Source organism: Lactuca virosa, chromosome 3 (genome assembly GCF_052849685.1).
Source record: "Lactuca virosa cultivar CGN04683 chromosome 3, Lactuca_virosa_CGN04683_v6, whole genome shotgun sequence".
NCBI classification, from domain to species: domain Eukaryota; kingdom Viridiplantae; phylum Streptophyta; class Magnoliopsida; order Asterales; family Asteraceae; genus Lactuca; species Lactuca virosa.
In genome coordinates, this window is record NC_136428.1 from 351818637 (window position 1) to 351840276 (window position 21640).

Sequence of the window (21640 nt, forward strand, 5' to 3'; positions counted from 1 at the left end):
ATAGTATTCTTTTAGGCTTTAGGATTTTGCCACAAAAGTTTGCTGAACTTGACACGTTTAGTCCCTAAAGTCAAAAATTTTACATTTTTGCCTTTTGATTAAGTTTTTGTGCCTTAAGGTTTTTGCCACAAATCTTTAATGACTTTGACACTTTTAGTCCTTATATTCAAAGGTATTACATTTTGGTGTTTTTGCCACAATTCTTTAATGAATTTGACACTTTTTGTCCTTGTAGTCAAAAGTTTTACATTTTGACATAAAAAACACAAAAAAACCTCCTTTAAAATTTTGCCAACATATTTTCACAAGGTTAACAACTTTAATATTATTGCCACAACATTTTGGATTTTCTCCACCAGTGTCCCTTTTTTTCGTTGTACACTTTTGACATCTAATTTTAGGAGTTGTCGACTTTCTTCCCTATTTATGGTGATTTACAATTTCAGCACATATCTTTTAAAGTTTGCCGATTTTTTCCATATTACTCCAAAAGCGGCATAGTCGCAGGTTCTTTACTAGTTTAATAACACCCACTCAAAAACAAATAATAGCCAAGCGTCATTCTTGAAAAAAAAAAAAAAAAAAAAAAAGCTCAACTTCACTATTGAATGATAATCTGGAAGAATCGAGATCAGGTAATATTTATATTTCTTTTTCAAGTAACATTGAATTAGGTGATCCTTTATATTTCTTTTTCAAGAAAGAAGAATAACGATGAATGAAGCAAACTTGTGTTTGACAGCATCCACATTGCAACAATCCAACGCCAGTCACTCGTATAGTTCCAAGTCTATCCTATTCTTCCATTCAAGTGGTCGCGAGAATTAACCACCGATTTGCACAATCGACATTCCAAATTCCAATGGCTTCGTCTTCTTTGCCTGTAGTTCAACTTCAACCCCTCTTCTCCAATAACAACAACAGTCGCCTTTCGTCTCTCCATGCCTCCACCTCCGACTTCTCATTACCATCTTCCGTTAGGAAGTTCTTCTACAAAAAGAAGTCCGCTTCCACTATCACAGCCATGGCACAACCACAGAGAAGCACGATGCAGTATAATCAAGTTGGGGATTCCAATCTTGTAGTCAGTGAAATTACTTTCGGCACAGTGAGTTTCTTACTTCTTCATCAAAATTTTCCAATTCTCTTTTCTTCCTTTCGTCTTTATGAACCTATTTCTCGCTCACCTAATTGTGGATTATCAGTGTATCTGCATTTAACCTAGAAATTTCACATTTGGGGATACAAATTTTCGGCTGTAGTTCTTTCTTTTCTCATAAATTTTCCAATTCTCTGTTTTTAGTTTCGCTGATTATCATTTATCACATGCCATCATTTTAAACAATTGATAATGCTGGCTATAAACCATGGAGAAATCACTCTGCTAGCAGTTGATTCTTGAAAGTATTTTGTCCACTTTGATGTTCTTATCCTTCAAACAATCAATTCTTGCAAGTATTCAGCTTACATATTTTAGAATGAAATTCTTATCATAACACCGACATATAAATTTCTGAAAAATTGCTATTTCCTGCTAAATTCCAGATGACATTTGGGGAACAGAACACAGAGAAGGAGGCCCACGAAATGCTTTCCTATGCGGTGGAACATGGGATTAATACTCTAGACACTGCAGAAATGGTAAGAACTAAGAAATAATCATTCAGTAGTTATATGATTTTTCTCCTCAAATGATAATTTCACTATTTGACTAATTTGAAAACTACCTGTTTTTTAACCACTCTTGTACCTTTTTTTTTTTTTTTTTTTTTTTTTTTTTCCATTTTTATCAAAGTATCCAGTTCCAGTGAAGAAGGAGACACAAGGACTAACAGATATTTACATTGGAAACTGGATGAAATCTCGACCTCGTGACCAGGTACTTTTCCTTTGTATCTGTTTAATCACAGTCTCTTTATAGCACAATTTTAATATTTAAACCGTAGCTTATTCAATTTTAATAATTCCATCCGAATCTTTCAAATTCCATGCTTTATGGATTTCACCATGCCTAGGGTAGGACGTTTTTTTATTGAAAGACCAAAATGCCCTCATTTTATATATTGCAACAACAATACCTAAGTCCCATAAGAATGAGGAAAGGGGGATAGGCAGCCCTTTTACCCAAGGGTTGGTAGACATTTTAAGCCTCAACACCCTCATTATACATATTGAAATATTCAAACATAAAAAGTTTACTTATGTATTTTACAATAAATAAAATATTTAAATTTAAAAAAAATGTTTTCACTTTGGGCATTTATTGCAGATTATATTAGCCACTAAAGTATCTGGTTACTCAGAGAGAGCGACTTATCTACGAGACAATGGAGAAGTTGTGAGGGTTGATGCTGCAAATATTAAAGAAAGTGTGGAGAAAAGCTTGAAACGTTTGAATACTGATTACATTGATTTACTACAAATTCATTGGTAATTTCCTTCATTTTGTTAGTTTTCATTATGTAATTGTGCCTTTTTTTTCTTTTTTCTTTCATTCCATCATGGAATGGAATGAAAATTTCCGGTATAACCTAATTATTATTTTTGTAAATTTTATTTTCACAAGTTTTTTTTCAAAAAATTTAAAAATTGTTTTTTGTTTAAAGTACAATTTTATTATAGTAAAGTAACTAAAATAGATTTTTTTTTGGTTTATTTGGGGTTTAATGAGGTTTGCTTATTATTATTATTATTTTTTTTGTAAATACAAGCTTGTTAGTTATAATTAAATTAATGTATAGAATAGAGTTCTAAAACTATAGACTCCATGCATGCATCTACGGGATAAATGTAAAATGACCATTTTACCCTTATGTCTAGAAGTAATGCCGAATAAAATATACATGTTCATTTAAAAACTTATATGTATGATTATTATTGTAAACAAGACAGAAACAAACTCATTAGTTATAACCACAAGGGATTGGAACACCCTTTAAACCCTCACTAAGGATTTCAACAACAAATTTCTAATTCAAACTCACTTATTATAAGTTCTATACAAGTTCAAGAACCTATTCCTAACGTTTTTACAAATTTACCCTCATTAATTCGTTTTTTTTTTCTTCCATTTCCTCAAGTGTCCCATCATTTTCTCAAATTTATCCAAACAACACTTTTCTATTTTTTTAAGACATAATATGTTATTTACATTATTAATTAGTTATACATTACTAATTTAGTATACATTACCAATGAATAATATCTATTAATTTTTTATATTATCCAATATTAAGCATTGTATTTTTACAAATGGAATCTTAACCTTGTTCCTAATTCCTCTATAGGCCAGATCGTTATGTACCCTTGTTTGGTGAGTTCTTTTATGATCCTTCCAAATGGAGGGAAAGTGTGTCATTTGTTGAACAACTCAGAGCTTTTCAAGAACTCATTAATGAAGGAAAGGTAATTAATGATACACATACACTTCCTTTTTTCACTTTCACTTTACTACACTTTAAATCAAAACTATTACTTTGGTCTTTTTCTTAAGAAATTAATTGTTTTAATAGGTAATCTTTGCTAATGAGTTATTTGTATGTGTAGGTGAGGTACATTGGTGTTTCAAATGAAACTTCATATGGAGTAATGGAATTCATTAATGCTGCAAAAGCTGAAGGACTTCCAAAGATTGTTAGCATTCAAAACAGTTATAGTTTGTTAGCAAGATGCAAGTTTGAAGGTATGTCCTTCTATCATGCATCATCTACCTAAAAGATGATGTATTACTTTGCTAATTTTTATCTTATAACTTGTTATTGACTTCATTTCTCATTTTGTGGGAATTTTCTAATGATTGCTACTAATGGATACGAATGCCCTTAGGAAATGTCCGGAATTGGAATTTAATTTTTTTCGTTCCATTTAGAGGTTTGGTTGCAAATGATTACGAAATTGAATTCTGTTGGAGTTCAAAAAATCCTATGGATAGAGTTCCACATACTAACCTTATGTTGCCGAATTGTGGGTCTCTTTTTCCAAAAATAATTCAATTCTAACCTTCCCTCATTCTTTGAAATCACAGAAATACCCTTTCTAAGCCCTATTATTAACATTGCAGTATGTTGGTTTCTTCTTTTTATTATTAGAATTTTCAGTTCATTGTTTAAATCAAAACATAAACACAAAAAAAAAAAAAAAAAAAAAAAACCTCCAACCAATTGGAAGTTTAGAGTTTAGATAATAAAGTACACCCCTTGAATCAAAGATACAAACTTGGTATAACCCCTTGTCAATAGCGATCATAGCGATCGCTATAGCGATTAGCGAGGCGATGCGATGGTATGTCGCTATGTGATCTGTAGCGACAAAATAGCGACGTAGCGATGTTTTTTTCCCGAATTGCAAAATTGATAGTTGAAACATGTTTTTAGCGATCGGAATAGGTCCAATGTGTGATTGGGTTCGCCAATTTGGCATTTGGGATTGCCAATTTGGAGAATCAATCGCCGACTTGGAGATTGGCGGGAAAACCATCTCGACTGACTGATAACCAGCGACGCTCACATCCGACTCTATGGTTTCTTATCTGATACTTCAAATAATGCTTCCAATAGAGTCAATTGATTATATATTTCATTCTTATATTCCTATTCTACAATTCTCTCTCTGTACTATAAGGAAGAATTGAATAAGGAAGAAAACTACAGTGAGTTTTCTGATTGTTCATGCTCATTGTTTCCAAAATCTTATGCTTTTGATTCCGTTATTTTGTTTCTATAGTGAATTTTGGTGAATTCTGATGTTTGACTTCGTGCTTATAAGCTCATTGACACTTTAACTTGTGAATCCTATTTTAGAGTGTCAAAATAACACTTTTGTTTTGTCATATTCATGTTTTAGAACTTATTTGAACTAATAATATTGGTGTTTAGCTTATTTATTAGCTATAACTGTTAAATAGGTGTAGGTAAAACTAGTATTAATTTTTTTAATAGGCAATCGCTAAAATGAAATAGCCGTCGCTATTTCATCGCTATCGCTACGTAGCATATAGGTAGGTCGTCGCTATTACCTCGCTATCGCTATCGATAACACTGAATAGAAGATTAGAAAGATAATATAAACTCAACTCAAGTGATATCTTTCTTTGGTTATTTATTTTAGTTATATTTGTTGAGTATATGAGTTCTAAACATGATTCCCCAGTCCCCACAACAACATTCTCATACTCAAAATAGAAAACGTAAAAAAAAGAAAGAACAAGAAATGTTCAAGTCTTTACAAGAGTCTTTAAATAATTTTTTTTGTTAGAAATCAAAATGTTGGTGAAAATAACTCTAACAATGTAGTAAATAATTCTAACAATCTGGTTCATAATTCAAATGATTTGGTTGATAGTTGTAATGATGTTGCAAAACCAAATGATTTTAGTTCAAATAATGAATTTCATGATAAACAAGTGATTTTAAGGAAACTGATACTCACACATTTTTTCCAAAAGATGCACTTGGTAGACATTTTTCTTGTGTTTTTTGTTATTCTTAAATTAAGAAATGGTGATTCTTGTGATAGAAAATGGTTAGTATATTCAAAAGAACTTGATAAATATTTTATATATACGTTCTTTCTATTGTATGATACAAATATGGGGGTGTAAATTTTTTTATCTTGTACGATACATCCTATTCTAATACATATCACTATATCAGTAAAATATATATAATTTTGAAAAACAACTCTAAAATTCTATAAACAATTCTTCCACTTCAACAAACAAAAATTCAAAAACAGCTTGCACTTCAAATAATAGAATTTTAAAAGTCGTTAATCATAGTAGTAAATGCAGTAACCTTATTCTACCCTCAGTTTCTTTCCATTCCCATTGTCAACAACATATTTATTTAATTTTTTTTGCAGTTGATCTTGTGGAAGTATGCCACCCAAAGAACTGCAATGTTGGTTTACTTTGTTATTCTCCATTGGCTGGTGGATCTTTAACTGGAAAGTATTTGGATTTAGAATCTGAAGCTTCTAAAAAAGGAAGGCTTCAGCTTTTCCCTGGATACATGGAAAGATACAATAAATCCATTTCTAAGGTATTCTTTTCATCACCTTAACTTCTATTATCTTATTTGTCATTCTTTGTGATGAGGATGAGGAGGGCATTTACGTCTTTTGCATACATGAGAGATCAAGAGCGAGTCTCTCTTTGTATCAGTCATAGTCTCAGTCCAATAGACGATAAACACAGTACAAGGTCATTTGTCTTGTCCTATGTAAGACACATGACAACAAGTTTTACTGTGTTTGGTGTACATTGGACTGAGACTGAGACTGAGACTGAGACTGATATTAATGAGACAGAAATTAGCAATTTTGTGTCCCATCCAAAAAGATGGGACACAGACTTGCTCTCAATCTCTTATCTATGCAAAAGACGTAAATACCCTCCTCGTCCTTATATTGAAAATTTCCCTAGAAAGTTTGTCTAGTCCCATCCAAATGTCCAATCTAGTGTAACGCCACAAATAGTCAAGCAATATCCATAGACTATGTGTCAAGTATTACATTTATCATGAAAAATCAACTTTACCAATTTGGTTTTTTTAACATTTTTAAAATGTCAGGAAGCTACGGCACAATACATTGAAATGGCGAAGAAACACGGGTTAAGTCCGGTTGAGCTGGCACTTGGGTTTGTGAGAGACCGTCCGTTCATGACAAGCACAATCATTGGTGCAACATCTGTTGAACAATTAAAAGAAGATATTGATGCCTTTTTAACAACTCAGAGACCTTTATCACCTGATGTCATGACAGATATCGAAACCATCTTCAAGAGATACAAAGATCCAACAATCCTTTAGACACCGAGGCTTTATTTTTGTCACCTTTTCGGATTTAATTGTTGAGAGTTTGTTGTGATATAGGTTTAAAAATGCATTTTTTGTACATACAAATAATGAACAACCGGAATTGTCATTGAAAACTAAGGGTTTGTGCTTTTAGTTGCTTGCAAGTTGTGGGATATTTTTTGTATGGGTTATGCAAAAAATAACAATGTCCTTTCATATATTCTTTGTATTGTGGGATTCTGCCTATCCTTTTTTTTTTTTTTTTTTTTTTTTTTTCATTTTCTTTCAGTTAAATCATTGTAGTTTCATTTTTTTTTCTTATTTAAGCATTGTAGTTATATTTTCTTTTTTTTCTCTTATCATAGCAGTCGGAACTCATTTATATTTGAAAATCAAAATCTATCAAAATCAGTTATTGCTTAAATAGAAAACCGAATCGTGTCTTGGAAACAACGGCCCAACTCTAATCAGTTCTTAAAGAGAACCATGATCTCAATATCCTAACTTTGTCATTTTTTAATCAGGTAAATTATAAATAGAGAAAATTTCAAAATTAGCCATTTTTGTTAATTACTTCGTAGAAAATAGCTAAAAAAAGAAAAATCCAAATTACAAAAATAGCCATTAAAATCGTAGGTAGATTAAGCTCATCTGCGATTTTCAAATACTATCTGCGAAAGTACAAGTCGCTAAAGCATAAATACGCTTTAGGGATTTGTACGTTCGCAGGTGGGTATTTTTTTTTATATTTTTATATTTTTTTAGTTTTTTCATTTTTTTCCCGTATAAATACATGCAACCTCACACTAAAATCACAGATGAACTAAGTTCATCTGCAATTTCCTCTGCCATCCACTTGCGATTTTGTGCAATTTTTTTACTAAGAAATTGATAGAGTTTAACTACGAAACAACCATATTATATATAAAGTTTTGTAAAAAATTATCACTTTAATTGTTATTTCTTTGGAAATTGATAGAGTTTGACTACCAAGAGGAGCGCTTTAGAGTGCTAGATAAAATACGTTACGATTAATGAAATATCCTAAAGGATAATAAGATAGGATCGATAATATCCTAAAAGATAATAAGATGGGATCGGTAAATATCCTATAAAGATAGTAAATTAGGAGTAGTAAAGTACCCTAAAAAGATAGTAAGCCAGGGTTCATAAAATATCTTAAGAAAAGTTTTTCTAAAAGTAAAATGATTTTTTGATTTAATACAACCAAATAAAGCAGAAAACTATAAAGACCTATGAACTCACCAATATTATGTTGACGTTTTCAAAATACATGTATTCTCAGCGAGATGAGTGTGGAGGATAGCCAGGAGGAGGAGGATGTCATCAAGGAAGCTTGTTGGAGTTATTTATGTATGTTTACTTTCTAGTTATGATGGGGTTGTGTGATTGAACCATCAAACAATGTAATCCCAAATCATTTATAATAAATAACTATATTGTATGTGATATATCTTTGTGTATTGTTATATATATATATATGGAAAAGTTCAATAGAGAACCATTATTAATTAAGGAACCAAAGAACCAATCCAAAACGTCGGAATTGAAAGCGATCAACGACAAAAGGAAGGGTTGTAAGTTTTTATAATGGACGCACATGTACCGGATTATAACAAAACCCACTTCTTTTTTTTCATTTAAAATTTTTTTTAGGCCAAGAGCTTTATCGAAAAAAAAACGGAATATACCGTTGTTTACGATTTTTCGTCCTCTTTCCATACAGATCCATAATGATATATAAAAAACAAACTTTTTTTTTCCGAAAAAAACTCACTTAATTTTCTTAGTTTTTTCAATATTTAAGTTTATTTTTATCAAAAAAAAAAACTAATTATACCAAAAAATATTAATTTTTTTATACTCTATTAATAAACATCAACACCGATTAAAAAAAAAAAACCTCGAATAGTGTAGATTCACACTGTGAATCTAAACTGTAAATATTTTAATTTTTAACATTCACAATATGAAAAATCTCGAACAGTTCAGATTCACATTGTGAATCTTAATTACTATTATGCACACTGTGAATTTGAGAAGGTTTACAAAAAATAATAATAATAATAATAAAAAACTCGATCAGTGTATATTCACACTGTGAATCAAAACTGTAAATATTTCAAATTTTAACATTCACAATGTGAAAAAGCTCCGATCAGTTCAGATTCACACTGTGAATCTGACTTATTATTATGCACACTGTGAATCTGAGGAGGTTCACAATGTGAATCTGAACAGGTTCACAATATGAATCTGAACAGGTTCACAATGTGAATCTGAACTGAAATATCTTTTTTTTTTTTTTTTTTTTTTAACATTAATATGAATCTATATTTAAAAAGTACAAAAAATTATGAATTTTGATATATTTATTAATTTTTTCCTATAAAAAAGACCTTAACTTTTTTCATCAAAGAAAATGAAGTGAGTTTTTTTTCGAAAAAAAAAGTTCGTTTTTTATATATCATCATGAATCTCTATGGAAAGAGGACGAAAAATCGTGAACAACGGTACATTCGGTTTTTTTTTTGATAAAAAACATGGCCTAAAAAAAATTTTAAACGAAAAAAAGTGGTGGGTTTTTGTAAAGGGTTGATTTTTTGGTATAATCCGGTGTGTGTGCGTCCAATGTAAAAATGTACATCTATTTCCTTGGCCGTTGATTGTTATGATTTCCGACGCTCATGATCGGTTCCTTGGTTGTTTGGTTAATTATGGTTCTCTACTGAACCTCACCCTATATATATATATATATATATATATATATATATATATATATATATATATATATATATATATATATATATATATATATATATATATATATATATATATATGTTGGCCTCAATCCAATCGTCCCTACGTCGCACACTCCGGCGTTAACGCCGTCGAACAGGGGTGTGAAAATTCTTTTGGACAATGAGTTTTAGATTGTTGGGAAAACTTCTTTTCATGAGCTTGTGAATTTCTTTGTTGTAATTTGTATTCTTTCTGAAAATCTCTTCCTTTCTTCCAATAAGCTTTATTTTAAGCTTTCTTTTTGGAAATTTCTTCTTTTAAATCAGACTTTTCAACATTATTCTCAAAAGTTTGAGTCTTCACTTTTTGATTTTTCAAAACATTTGGTATAGACTTATCACAACATTTCTCAGAATTGTCTTCGACATCAGATTGAGTACCTTTCACAACCCAAATACCTAATTTGTTATTTTTATTATCTTCTGAAAAAGATTTTTGACTCTTTTGACGTTGAAAAGTTTTTGCTCTTTGATTCAAATCATTTTCCACAACATTTTGGTTCGAATAAAAACCTTCATCAGACTCTTTCAAGATATCTTTTTTGAACAATTTATTCAACATAGGATAAACATTATCACCATTTCCTTTTGTAACAAAAACTTGATTTAGAACATCTTTATTAAATTGTGGATAAAGAACTGAGTTTGTTTAAGAAAATGTTTTCTTTTTTCTTTTAAAATTTTTGTGTATTCCTTTGAATCCTCAAACACTTGTGCTTCAACAACTCGTGGAATTTTTGTAATATCCCGTTTTAAATAAAATAATTAAATGATAAACCCGGAACCCCGAGAAGTAATTTTTATTATTATTTTATGTTGTTATAGCCAAAATCAAATAATAATTAGAGGGGTATTGGTTTCGGGAAGCCAAATGTCATGATTTAGAGTCTCAGGGGTTAAAATGTAATTTCGGGATTTGTTTGAAAAGGATTTCCGAGGTTCGGGTGTGTTTGGTAAATATTATACCGAAATTGTAATGAATTATGAGAGATGGGGGCTATTTGGTAAGTATTGGATCAAAGTTGAAAGGATTTTATGGAGTCAGGGGTTAAATGGTAACTTTGGGGTTTAATATGAAAGGAAAGGAGAAGGAGGGGCGGGTTTTGTCAATATGGATAATAGTTTTGAAGGGAGCGGTATAAACTGTTGCATTGCCCGTAACCCTAAACCTAATTCCTTTACATCAGCCGCAACCCACCTTATGCCTCCCTCTTCAACCTCCAGCCGCCACCTTAAGCTTCAGCCTCCACTATCGCCACCTTCCTCCGCTGTCAAGGTCGTGAACCACCACAGCGATGCCGCCACGGTGAATACCGACGAAACCAAGACTTAGTCGCCGACGTCTTGAAGATCGGGTGAACCAAGAGCCATGGCCGCTGTGGTCATTCTTTCGGTGGGGGTGCGACCACCGCAGTGGAAGACGAAGAGCCACCATGTCGCCTGCAGCTTCGCCCTCGGAACGCTACCACCCCTACTGCCGCCAGTGACGTCGTGTACAGCCTGGGTCTTCGCGTGAGTCGCCAGAAAAATCGTTTGGCGAGGCTGCTGTCACTGTATTCGGTGGTTTCGCAAACCACCATCTCCCCTTCTCGTTCACTTCATGATGCCATTGCTCGATTGTTCTCTCCAGCAATTTGTTCTGCCTATTTCTGTCACCGCCGTGTGACTGTGCCGCCGATAGCCGCTGACCGCCGCTGCTGCCCGCCTCCTTGTGTCACCGCCGTTGCACGCCGTGAGGTGGGTGGCTGGGTTTATTTCACAACAGAAGAGCATGCGAGGGTGTGGTTTCTTGGTTAGATTTCACTAGAGCGCAACCACCATCACCGTGAGGTGGTTTCTAGTACCTCCGGCCACCACCTGCCGCCACAATGCGGCTGTGTGTGTGTGCGTGAGTGTGTGTTAGTGTGTGAGTGTTACTTTGATTTTTAGCATTGTAATTGTAACAAAAGTGGTATAATGAAGAGAAAAACCCAAACCACCACCGTAGAGTGGTGGTTACCGCCTCCTGCCGCCGTGTCGGGTGGCAGTGTGTCTCGTTTGCATTTTTGGACTCGTTTGAGGAATGCTTGGCCAAAGTGGGCCCAATGAAGCCCTAATGGGCCCAAGGAAACCATAATTGATCTGATAAAACCCTAATGGGCCCAATAATGCCCAATATGACCTAAAAGCCCAATCAATGGACAAATGGGCTAGTATTGGGTTGGAAAACCCTAATTAGGGTTTGGACAACCCTAATAGCATAAAACCCTAATTCTTGAGAATTAATCGGCACACATGAGATTATTTAATAACTTGAAATATTAAATAATAATTATTGGCAAATTAACCTAAGGCAATATTGGACTTAATGAATTAAGTCCTTAGGGGATTAAGTCCTTAATGGGTTAAGTAGGAACACTTAACCCTAGCCGTCATTTCATGTGAAAACCCTAATTTCACTTGGGCTTTGGGTTGGGCCTTCCTAGTGGGCTTTGGTGATTGGACTATTGATGGGTTGTCCAAGAACAAGCTAATTGACCAAAATAAGTAGATGGGCTTTAGGATAAGGCCCATGTGAGGACTTGGGCCCAATTTGGAAAATTGGGCCATAATTGAGCCTTTATGACTATGTGATAATGGGCCATGGGAATTGGATTGGAATAATCGAATGGGCCTTAAGGAAAGACCATGTAGAGGCCTGGGCCCAATTTGGAAAATTGGGCCATATGTTGGACTTTGGCCCATTATTTTACTTTTGGGCTTTTGTGGTGTGAGTTGGACCTTGGGCTTGGAACCCAATTATTAATTGGGTATTGTTTGATTTTGACAGTTCGGGAATCTGTTAACCAGCAGCTGGAGTTTTATCTGCGGGACTTCAGTAATGCCAGGTGAGATATCCTCACTATACTCAAGGGTCTAAGGCACCAAGGCCGGCCCTTTGAATTGTTATTGGTTATGTTATGCTAGTTTGATCTGTTACATCGGTATCCTAGAGGGTAGGATGATAATATGTGATGTGGTATGACCTGTTAGTTCAGTATCCTAGAGGGTAGGATAATATTATGTGGTATGTGGTATGGTCCGTTAGACCAGTTGTTGTCTATAGACTGTTATGTGATTATATGTTATATGCACACATGTTTATTTGGCGGTTGAGGCTTATCTGCTTTGTGCGAAAGCCAATAGACCTGGGCATTCCAACCTGTTGGTTGTGGGCCGTGAGTATTCCATCCCGAGGATGATTGGACTCATAATATGTGGGCATTCCAACCTGTTGGTTGTGGGCCGTGAGTATTCCATCCCGAGGATGATTGGACTCATAGTATGTGGGCATTCCAACTTGTTGGTTGTGGGCCTGGGGTATTCCATCCCGAGGATGATTGGACCCATAGTATGTCGGCATTCCAACCGAATGGTTGAGGGCCTGGGGTATTCCAACCCGATGGTTGACTGGACCCATAGTATGTTGTTTATGATAATGTGTGTATTGTTGTGGGTATGGGTATTTTGGAGGAACTCACTAAGCTTTCGGGCTTACAGTTTCAGTTTATTGTTTCAGGTACATCAGGGGATCATGGCAAGGTAAAGGCGTGATCGTACATCTCCTCACTTTTTATGACTTTGTTTCTGGGATACTCTGATATGATACATTTTGAAAACAAGTTTTGTAATGGTTAATAGATTTGAAATGTTTTTAAAAGTTTAAATTTGGCATGATTTTTATGGGTGTTACAATTTCTTTTTCACTAGAATCATTCACACTTTCACTTTCATAGTTTGTTATGTCTTCGAAAATAACAGGCTCTTGAGAGTCATCAGTTTTTATTGTCAAAGAGGAATCATTGTTTAGCTTCGATTTTGAATCATCATTTTCTTCTTTTTTTAGCTAACGACGTGATTTTAATGAGCAATCTACACATTCCTCCTCCTCAATTTCACTGATATTATTAGAATCAACTTTGATATTAGCAAAATTATGTTGAGTACTTTGTGTCGAAGTCTCAGTTTGTTCAAAATTTTCATTTGTTCATTTTTAGACAAGGTATCATCAATATCAACCAAATCACCAGCATCCAAACAATCATTGATATTAACAATATCATAAGCATACGAATCATTAGGAACTTGATCATACTTAGCAACCTTACTCTCACAATCATCTGTAATCTCATCAACTAATTCTCGCTTAAAATTTATGAAAGGGAGTAATTTCCGATGCTGTTCCTTACAAATATCTGATGAATGATAGAGATGAGTAAGTTTACCATACAACCTTTTTGCTGTGTTACAATATATGTTTCTTTGTTTAACTAGAAAACTATTATCCAGTCTCAGAGAATCTCTATCTGTCATGATATTTGTAATTTTCAAGTCTAAGCTTTCTATCCTGGCCTTTTTCTCCTCTAGTTTATTCTTGGCTTCATAAAGCAAAGCTTTATTTTTCTCCAATTCGCTACTCATGGAAATCAGCATATCATTCAAGTAAGAACATGTATCATCAAAATAAGATAAAATAGCATTGTAAGAATTTAAAGGAACGTTAAGAGAGATAAGGAGTTCGTGTACCTTCTTAGTCATGGGAGACTTCGAAGTTGTTGACACAAAACATATTCCCTCGATCAACTCTTCTTCCTCATCACTCTCTTCTTAACTCTCCTTCTCAAACTCTTCGAACATGCTCTTCTTCTCAAAATGATCACCATAGTGCTTCGCATACATACCTCCATGCGTCGGATGATGCATCTCCTCTTCATCAGAACCAAAAGACCAAATCTGGTAAGTTCCATCATCGTCATTTGAATTCTTCGCCGCCATGGAGAGATTCTTTGACTTTGCACGAAGCTCTTCGATTTTCATTGAATAATAAGCTTCGTCTTTTACTCTCTCCTTCTTCTCCTCTTTCTTCCTCAACATGTAATCCTATGCAAGATGGTTTTGCCCATTACAATAATTTTAGTCGTAACCAGAATCTCCTTTTAGTTTCTTCTCAATATTCTTTTCTTCTTTCTTTTCTTCCACCTTTTCAACACTCTTTTGACCAATACCATAATTCAACAATGACTTCTTACTAGAACTTTTAATTTTCATTATTCAAGTACTTGATATAATGTAAATTATAGCATCACTATACATAATAGGGCATTTTCTTTCCCTATGTCAAGATCAGCCTCATGTAATGGTCAAAATTGATGGTCTGCCTACATCATAGAAAATGTCTTACAGGTTATTGTGTTTATGATACTCAATGTCAATGAAGGGACCATTGTTTTGGTATTTCATTTACCCCTACATTTGAAGAATCTTTCTTATGAGGCAAAATATATTGACTTGAATCCCCAAATGGATTTCTAAGTGTAATGGGCACTTGAAATATAGGTGCCTCTTCATTAGATTCTTGGAGGTCAAAATCCTTCAACAAACCACTCATACTGATTTTGACACTCTCAAGAAATTTGGCAAACTGCGTTTTAGAATTCAAGTACTATGTGACGAAAATCGGAATGAGAAAGCAACTTACAGTTTTCATGTTGAGTTTTTGAAAATGAGAAGTCTAGAGTTTGTTTAGGTCGGACATACCACACCCTTAAATGCCTTAAACTTCGTTTCATTCTTCTCTAAATCTCCAAATAGCTTACAAGATAGAATTTAAAGAAACTTCATTCAAGATGTCAAGTGTTGGTTTTAATTCCATGATCTATAGAAATTGGGCCAATTTAGTGTTTGCAAGATACTTTCCACCATGTCCATTAAGGTTCTATTCCTCCGTTCGAGAACATGGCCTTATTGAGGAGTACTAGACACAATGTATTGGTTAATTATGACGTGATCTTTACAAAATTCAAATAATGATCGAGGGGATTGACCAAAGTCCTAATACTTACCATCATAAACACCACCCATTTATGATCTCATTACTTTTATTTTAAGGTCAAGTTAATTTTTCAACTCTTTCCTTAAAGGTTTTAAGCATTTTAGTAGATCTATACTTTTCATGCAGTAAGTACGAATAAGAGTGAAATTTTAAAGGTATATATATGATTTATGACCACTTATGTCCACTATAGAAGGTTTATAGATGTCAGTATGAAATTACGAACTTCTTGTAAATCCTTCCTTATTCCCTTTTATACATATTGCATTTATTGAAATTTGAGAAGTCAAGTTAAGGTAGAACCAATTTTACGAGACATATTAATTTATTATTGTTGGAAAATTTAGTATAAATATTTATATTTTTACTAACTTTGGACATATATAAATATATACATATGTTGTATATATAACTAACTCTAAGTGGGTTTGTATTCTCCTCCACGAGGACTTCGAAACGATATATTATATGTCCAAAATGGAGTATATGTGAATGAGATATCGATACTCAAAGAAGGGTATTTGAGAATAAGTTTAGCAAAAAGGGATGAATGTGGGAATGAGTCCCACATTGGTAGAAAGACCAAACTCAACAAGGTTTATAAGCTTGAATGCATGAAAGGCTTACAAGCTTGTGTCTATGGTTTACTACAATTCCTACCCGCGCGCAGGGAGGGGTGGGGGTGCAAATCTTGGATTTCGTAGACCAAAAACACCGAACTTGTGCATGGGCGCGACCTGCGGACACGAATGCAGCTCCGAAAACTCGGGCACGCGCTACCCTCGTTTTTGCTAAACTTGACAGTTTTGGTCCCTAGTTTGAATTTTGTAACGGATGCATTAATTACGTAATTAATGACATTTATTGGGATTAAACACTCAATCAATTATTGATTTGTTTCCATTACACGATTCAAGTATAAAAAGAGACATTACCATCTCATTCAACACACAAATGAAAATACTCTTCTTTCTCCTCCTTCTCTATACTCCTGCTTCCGGCGACTCTTTCAGGCACGTAAAATATCCGCTTTGCTAAACTTGACAGTTTTGGTCCCTAGTTTGAATTTTGTAACGGATGCATTAATTACGTAATTAATGACATTTATTGGGATTAAACACTCAATCAATTATTGATTTGTTTCCATTACACGATTCAAGTATAAAAAGAGACATTACCATCTCATTCAACACACAAATGAAAATACTCTTCTTTCTCCTCCTTCTCTATACTCCTGCTTCCGGCGACTCTTTCAGGCACGTAAAATATCCGCCAGTACACCACTGTTAAGGTTGTTGTACCCTGGGAATAGAAGGAGAATCTGTTTAAGGGAATCGAGTCCAACTCGAGCCTCAGCCACCACGTTTGCTACTAATTTTTCTTTATAGGAAACTTTCAAGAGGAAAAACAAAGTCCTACACCAACAGAAGATGCTATTCTACTTGACCACCTTGAACCTGGCTCGGTTCCTAACAGAAACTACTCCTGTAATTGGTGAGGGGCGGGCTGATGCTCAATCTGTGAATGCAGTGGATGCATGGAAGCATTCAGAATTTTTGTGCCGCAACTATGTGTTGAATGGGCTAACTGATGCACTTTACAATGTTTATTGTAAAGTTGCAACTGCTAAGGAACTATGGGAGTCTTTGGAAAGGAAGTATAAGACAGAGGATACTGGAACTAAAAAGCATGTTGTTGCTAAGTTCTTGGAATACAAAATGGTTGACTCAAAATCTATTATGAGTCAAGTCCAAGACCTTCAGGTCATCATACAAGATAACAATGCAGAAGGGATGGATCTTAATGAGTCATTCCAAGTTGCATCAATGGTTGAAAAGCTTCCTCCTGGTTGGATAGACTTCAAAAACTACCTTAAGCATAAGCGAAAGGAGATGTATGTGGAGGAACTGGTGGTGCGTCTTTGGATTGAAGAAGACAATCGAATGGCCTTGAAGAAAGGCAGTGAAGTTGAATCTTCAAAGGTTCATATGGTGAAAGCTGGTCAAACTTCCAAGAGCAAAAGCAAGGGACCTCACAAAGGCAAAGCAAAGGGAAAAAACATAGGCCCCAAGGCAGGAACTTTCAAGAAGAAGTTCAAGTGCTACAACTGTGGCCAACCGGGTCACAAGGCTTCGGAGTGCCCGCAACCTAAGAGGGAAAACCATCAAGCAAACATGGTGAATGACAACATGGAGTTGGTGGCCATGATAACTGATCTCACGGCTATGGTTTCTGAATTGAATCTCATGAATACAAATTCAAAGGAGTGGTGGATTGACACGGGGGCTACTCGTCATGTGTGTCATGAAAAGATTGTTTTCAACACATACAAAGAAGTTGAAGATTGTGAAAAGCTCTACATGGGAAATGCAGCTACCGTGGATATCAAAGGTGTTGGTGATGTCATTCTAAAAATGACTTCGAGGAAAGAAGTGAAGCTTAGGGATGTTTTGTATGTTCCTGAACTTCGTAAGAATCTAGTGTCGGGTGGTTTGTTGAACCAATTTGGTTTTAAGCTAGTGTTTGAGTCGGACAAGTTTGTTTTGTCCAAAAATGGTATGTTTGTGGGAAAAGGATATGCCTTGAATGGCATGTTCAAATTGAATCTAATGGTGACAAACAAAATGAATAATGAAATTTCTAGTTCTGCTTATTTGCTTGAGTGTTCAAATGTTTGGCATGGTGGCTTAGGACATGTAAATTACAATTCTATTAAGCGATTAGTTAAACTAGAATACATACCAAAACTTAATATTGACTCAAATCACAAATGTCCCAAATGTGTTGAAGCAAAACAAACTAGATTATCTTTCCAAACAATCAAAAGAAACACCAAACCTCTTGATTTAATTCACACTGATGTGTGTGAATAAGTCAATTCCTACTCAAGGTGGGAACAAATACTTCATTACATTCATCGATGATAGCACGAAATATTGCTACATATATTTACTTAAGAGTAAAGATGAAGCAATAGACAAGTTTGACTTGTACAAAAATGAAGTTGAGAATCAACTCAACAAGAGAATTAAAGTAGTTAGAAGCGATAGGGGTGGAGAATATGTTTCTCCTTATGCTGAATTTTGTGTGAAAAATGGAATTCGTCAAGAATTCACATCACCCTATTCACCTCAATCCAATGGAATTGCTGAAAGAAAGAACCGCAACTTGAAAGAAATGGTCAATGCCATGATAATAAGTCCGGGTGTAAACCAGTCAATGTGGGGGGAAGCTATTTTGTCGGCTAACTATCTTTTAAATAAGATACCTCGTAAAGAAAAGAATGAAACACCGTATGAACTTTGGATGGGAAGAAAGCCATCGTATAAGTACTTACGAGTGTGGGGGTGCCTAGCTAAAGTTGTAGTACCACCGCCTAAGGTACAAAAGTTAGGAACTAAAATAGTGGATTATGTATTCATTGGATATGCACAAAGTAGTAGTGCCTATCGTTTCCTTGTGCATGATTCTAAGAATCCAGAAATACACAAGAATACCATAATGGAATCAAGGAATGCTTCATTCTTTGAAGAAGTGTTTCCTTGTTTGAACAAGGAAGTTGAAAGCCCATCTTTACCAAACAACGAAGTTGTTCGAGAAGAAGAACAAGCTCAATCCGAGGAAGAAGAGATAGAACTCAGAAGAAGTAAGAGGGCTAGAGTTGAAAAATCATTTGGTGATGATTTTTACACCTATGTGGTGGAAAATGAACCTAAAACCTACCAAGAGGTGGTTAATTCTTCTGAGGGACCTCAACGGAAAGAAGCCATCAAAATGAGGTAGAATCTATCTTACAAAACCATACGTGGGAACTAGTGGATCTACCTCCAGGTAGCAAGCCACTGGGTTACCGCTGAATTTTTAAAAGAAAGATGAAACCTGATGGCAGTATTGATAAATACAAGGCAAGACTAGTAATCAAAGGTTATAGACAAAAGGAAGGTCTAGATTACTTTGATACATATTCGCCAGTGACGCGAATAACATCCATTAGATTAGTTCTTGCCATTGCAGCTATTAGAAACCTGCAAGTTCATCAAATGGATGTAAAAACTGCTTTCCTAAATGGGGAGTTGGAAGAAGAAATTTATATGGAGCAACCTGAGGGTTTCATTGCCTCGGGATAGGAGAACAAGGTTTGTAAACTTGTTAAGTCTCTATATGGATTAAAACAAGCTCCAAAACAATGGCATCAAAAGTTTGATCAAGTCATGATGGAAAGTGGCTTTAGAATCAATAAGTGTGATAAGTGTATCTATATGAAAAACACCACTCATGGGTATGTCATCTTGTGTTTATATGTTGATGATATGCTTATCATTGGGAGCGATGACAAGATAATAAGATCTACGAAAGATATGCTGAAATCCAGGTTCGACATGAAAGACATGGGTTTAGCAGATGTGATTCTTGGAGTCAAGATCACAAGAACCCAAAGTGGTTTGATTTTAAGTCAAACACACTATGTGGATAAGATTATTGAAAAATTTGCTAAGAGAGATACTAGCATAGCTAGAACTCCAATTGACACTAGTCAACATATACGTAAAAATAGAGGTGAAAGTGTTAATCAAGTGGAATATTCAAGAATTATTGGCAGTCTGATGTATCTAATGAGTTGTACCAGACCTGACTTAGCATATGTTGTGAGCAGGCTAAGTAGATACACTAGTAAACCCAGTGATGAACACTGGAAGAGTATTACTAGGTTGCTAAGGTATGTAAGATACACGCGAGAATATAGACTGCATTATGGCAGACATCCAACAGTTATCGAAGGATACACAGATGCAAATTGGATATCTGACATAAAAGATTCCAGGTCTACAAGTGGATATGTGTTTACACTTGGAGGTGCTGCTGTAGCATGGAAATCATCTAAGCAAACAATTATATCTTGATCCACGATGGAATCTGAATTTATCACCTTAGATATTTGTGCAGAAGAGGCGGAGTGGCTACGTCAATTTGTAGAGGACGTTCCTGAATGGCCTAAGCCGGTAACGGCCATATGTATACATTGTGATAACCAATCGGCAATTGGTAGAGCTCAAAGTACAATGTATAATGGGAAATCAAGGCACATTAGACGTAGACATAAAACGATACGACAACTAATCTCTATGGGGGTTATCACGGTTGACTGGGTAAAGTCAAAAGATTACATTGCGGATCCGCTTACAAAAGGCTTGAGTAGAGATGTAGTTTATAAGTCATAAAGAGGAATGGGACTAAAGCCCATGAATGAATAAATTCATACGAAGGAAACCTTACCCAGAAGACTGGAGATCCCAGGATCTGGGTTCAAAAGGAGAACCTAATTGTATGAGTGAGGCAGGTCACTGTAGGGGAGAGTTAACACTACTTCCTAGTCCATTCCTATATGTAGTGACAAAATTAGGCTAAACATATGGTTTTTAATGATTCTTGGAATCACCTATGTGAGAGAGAAGTGGGGTCGCTTCGAAGGGAATTATAGGGACACAATTCCTAAAGCTCTTGCAGAACCAGGTTAGTCTTCATGACCAAAACGAACACGTCTATGAGGATATGGCCTTGTCAGGAAGAGTCCTGTGAGATTTACATTTTCGTCTACATAAATGGCAACTTAGTTCAAAGACATCGAGATCTACTAACTGCTAGGAGATTAAGTGTAACACCTTAAGGGAGGGTTCAAAGGGTAATACCTACCTATCCTATGCAGGATTCAACTGTTGAAAATTTCGTTTGGAAATTGGATGTGCAGAGATCGATCTCCATTCATGTGGGGGATTGTTGGAAAATTTAGTATAAATATTTATATTTTTACTAACTTTGGACATATATAAATATATACATATGTTGTATATATAACTAACTCTAAGTGGGTTTGTATTCTCCTCCACGAGGACTTTGAAACGATATATTATATGTCCAAAATGGAGTATATGTGAATGAGATATCGATAATCAAAGAAGGGTATTTGAGAATAAGTTTAGCAAAAAGGGATGAATGTGGGAATGAGTCCCACATTGGTAGAAAGACCAAACTCAATAAGGTTTATAAGCTTGAATGCATGAAAGGCTTACAAGCTTGTGTCTATGGTTTTACTATAATTCCTACCCGCGCGTAGGGGGGGGGGTGCAAATCTTGGATTTCGTAGACCAAAAACACCGAACTTGTGCATGGAC

General features: G+C 34.9%; 1 protein-coding gene and 1 pseudogene across 1 annotated transcript; both read left to right on the forward strand.

The window, feature by feature from the left end:
- The first annotated feature begins 695 nt into the window (after positions 1-695).
- LOC145167565 (uncharacterized) lies at positions 696-7015 on the forward strand. The gene is made up of 8 exons (XM_079086781.1): positions 696-1108; positions 1546-1641; positions 1796-1879; positions 2270-2430; positions 3288-3405; positions 3547-3682; positions 5860-6038; positions 6570-7015. Exons 1-8 carry the CDS (start codon positions 863-865, stop codon positions 6807-6809), a joined length of 1260 nt encoding a protein of 419 aa, XP_078942907.1. The 5' UTR covers positions 696-862; the 3' UTR covers positions 6810-7015.
- A 12714-nt stretch (positions 7016-19729) lies between these two features.
- Positions 19730-20371, forward strand: LOC145164881 (secreted RxLR effector protein 161 pseudogene; annotated as a pseudogene).
- Positions 20372-21640: the final 1269 nt, after the last annotated feature.

What these genes read in the sequence shown, in the direction of transcription:
- LOC145167565 (XM_079086781.1), top strand. Translation starts at nt 863, where the DNA reads ATGGCTTCGTCTTCTTTGCCTGTAGTTCAACTTCAACCCCTCTTCTCC. An exon ending in CTCTAGACACTGCAGAAATG is followed by an intron (nt 1,642 to 1,795) that starts GTAAGAACTAAG and finishes TTTTTATCAAAG; the next exon opens with TATCCAGTTCCAGTGAAGAA. An exon ending in GATTTACTACAAATTCATTG is followed by an intron (nt 2,431 to 3,287) that starts GTAATTTCCTTC and finishes ATTCCTCTATAG; the next exon opens with GCCAGATCGTTATGTACCCT.